The sequence below is a fragment of the Coregonus lavaretus genome (assembly GCF_964263955.1).
Source record: "Coregonus lavaretus genome assembly, contig: HAP1_SCAFFOLD_2040, whole genome shotgun sequence".
Lineage (NCBI taxonomy): Eukaryota > Metazoa > Chordata > Actinopteri > Salmoniformes > Salmonidae > Coregonus > Coregonus lavaretus.
In genome coordinates, this window is record NW_028157551.1 from 61,037 (window position 1) to 62,500 (window position 1,464).

A 1,464-nucleotide genomic window follows, 5' to 3' on the forward strand; every position below is an offset into this window, starting at 1 on the left:
GTTGGAGCAGGCAGCATGGCCACAGCCACACCCCCACCGTTGTAGCAGGCAGCATGGCCACAGCCACACCCCCACCGTTGGAGCAGGCAGCATGGCCACAGCCACAGCCCCACCGTTGGAGCAGGCAGCATGGCCACAGCCACACCCCCACCGTTGGAGCAGGCAGCATGGCCACAGCCAGTCTTTTTAGTTCTGTGTTTAGTGTTTGTCTTGTTTATGCATGGTTTCAAGTCTGTCCGTCTGTCCGTCTTGCCACTTGTCCCATCCCCAAACCGTAACCTAAACCCCGACGGCCTCCTAGTCGTCAACCCAGTTCAGGCCTCCCTGTGTCAGACAAGTGGACCTTTTATTTAACCAGGAAGTCTTTTGAGATAAAATGTATTTTTCAAGAGAGACCTGAAGACCTGTGAGCCTAGAGCCTGGGTCTGGGGCCTGGAGCCTGGGTCTGGGGCCTGGGGCCTGGAGCCTGGGTCTGGGTCTAGGCCTGGAGCCTGGGTCTGGGCCCTGGGCCTGGAGCCTGGGTCTGGGCCTGGGTCTGGGGCCTGGAGCCTGGGTCTAGGCCTGGAGCCTGGGTCTGGGTCTAGGCCTGGAGCCTGGGTCTAGGCCTGGAGCCTGGGTCTGGGCCTGGAGCCTGGGTCTAGGCCTGGAGCCTGGATCTGGGTGGCTAGGTGGTGGTGAGCTTCTGAATGGTCCTGTTGTAGTACTGTGTGGTGAGGGCCTCCAGAGGGGTCCAGTGGTGGGCGTGGAGCTCAATGACCTCCATGAGGAGGGAGCGGGTCAGCTGGGACTCGGCCGGACACAGCATCTTGTCCCTGGCTGTGGCAAGGAGCTCCGTCATCATCTCTGGAAGCTGCTCCTCCAGGAGACGACCTGTAGACTGCAGCTGGAGGAGGAGGAGAAGAGGGAGGGAGGAAGGAGGAGAGTAAGAGGAGGAGAGGGAGGGGGGTTAGGTGGAGAGAGGTGAGTCAGGGGTTACGTCTAGCCGTCTGAATATTAAGCAGGCTAGTCAGAGAAGAGTTGGATAGCTTCAGAGTGGGGGTGTCTGTCTGTCAGAGAAGGGTTGGCTAGCTTCAGAGTGGGGGTGTCTGTCTGAGAGACGGGTTGGCTAGCTTCAGAGTGGGGGTGTCTGTCTGTCAGAGACAGGTTGGATTGCTTCAGAGTGGGGGCGTCTGTCTGTCAGAGAAGGGTTGGATAGATTCAGAGTGGGGGCGTCTGTCTGTCAGAGAAGGGTTGGATAGATTCAGAGTGGGGGTGTCTGTCTGAGAGACGGGTTGGCTAGCTTCAGAGTGGGGGTGTCTGTCTGTCAGAGAAGGGTTGGATAGCTTCAGAGTGGGGGCGTCTGTCTGTCAGAGAAGGGTTGGATAGATTCAGAGTGGGGTGTCTGTCTGAGAGACGGGTTGGCTAGCTTCAGAGTGGGGGCGTCTGTCTGTCAGAGACAGGTTGGATTGCTTCAGAGTGGGGGTG

At 58.8% G+C, this 1,464-nt stretch overlaps 1 protein-coding gene across 1 annotated transcript in view; it reads right to left on the reverse strand.

The window, feature by feature from the left end:
- Positions 1 to 577: 577 nt before the first annotated feature.
- LOC311125275 (CBP80/20-dependent translation initiation factor-like) overlaps positions 578 to 1,464 on the reverse strand; it is a 28,438-nt gene continuing 27,551 nt past the window's right edge. Inside the window, 1 exon segment of the mRNA XM_084199322.1 lies at positions 578 to 883. Coding sequence (XP_084055448.1) covers positions 665 to 883 — 219 coding nt within the window. The 3' untranslated portion in view covers positions 578 to 664.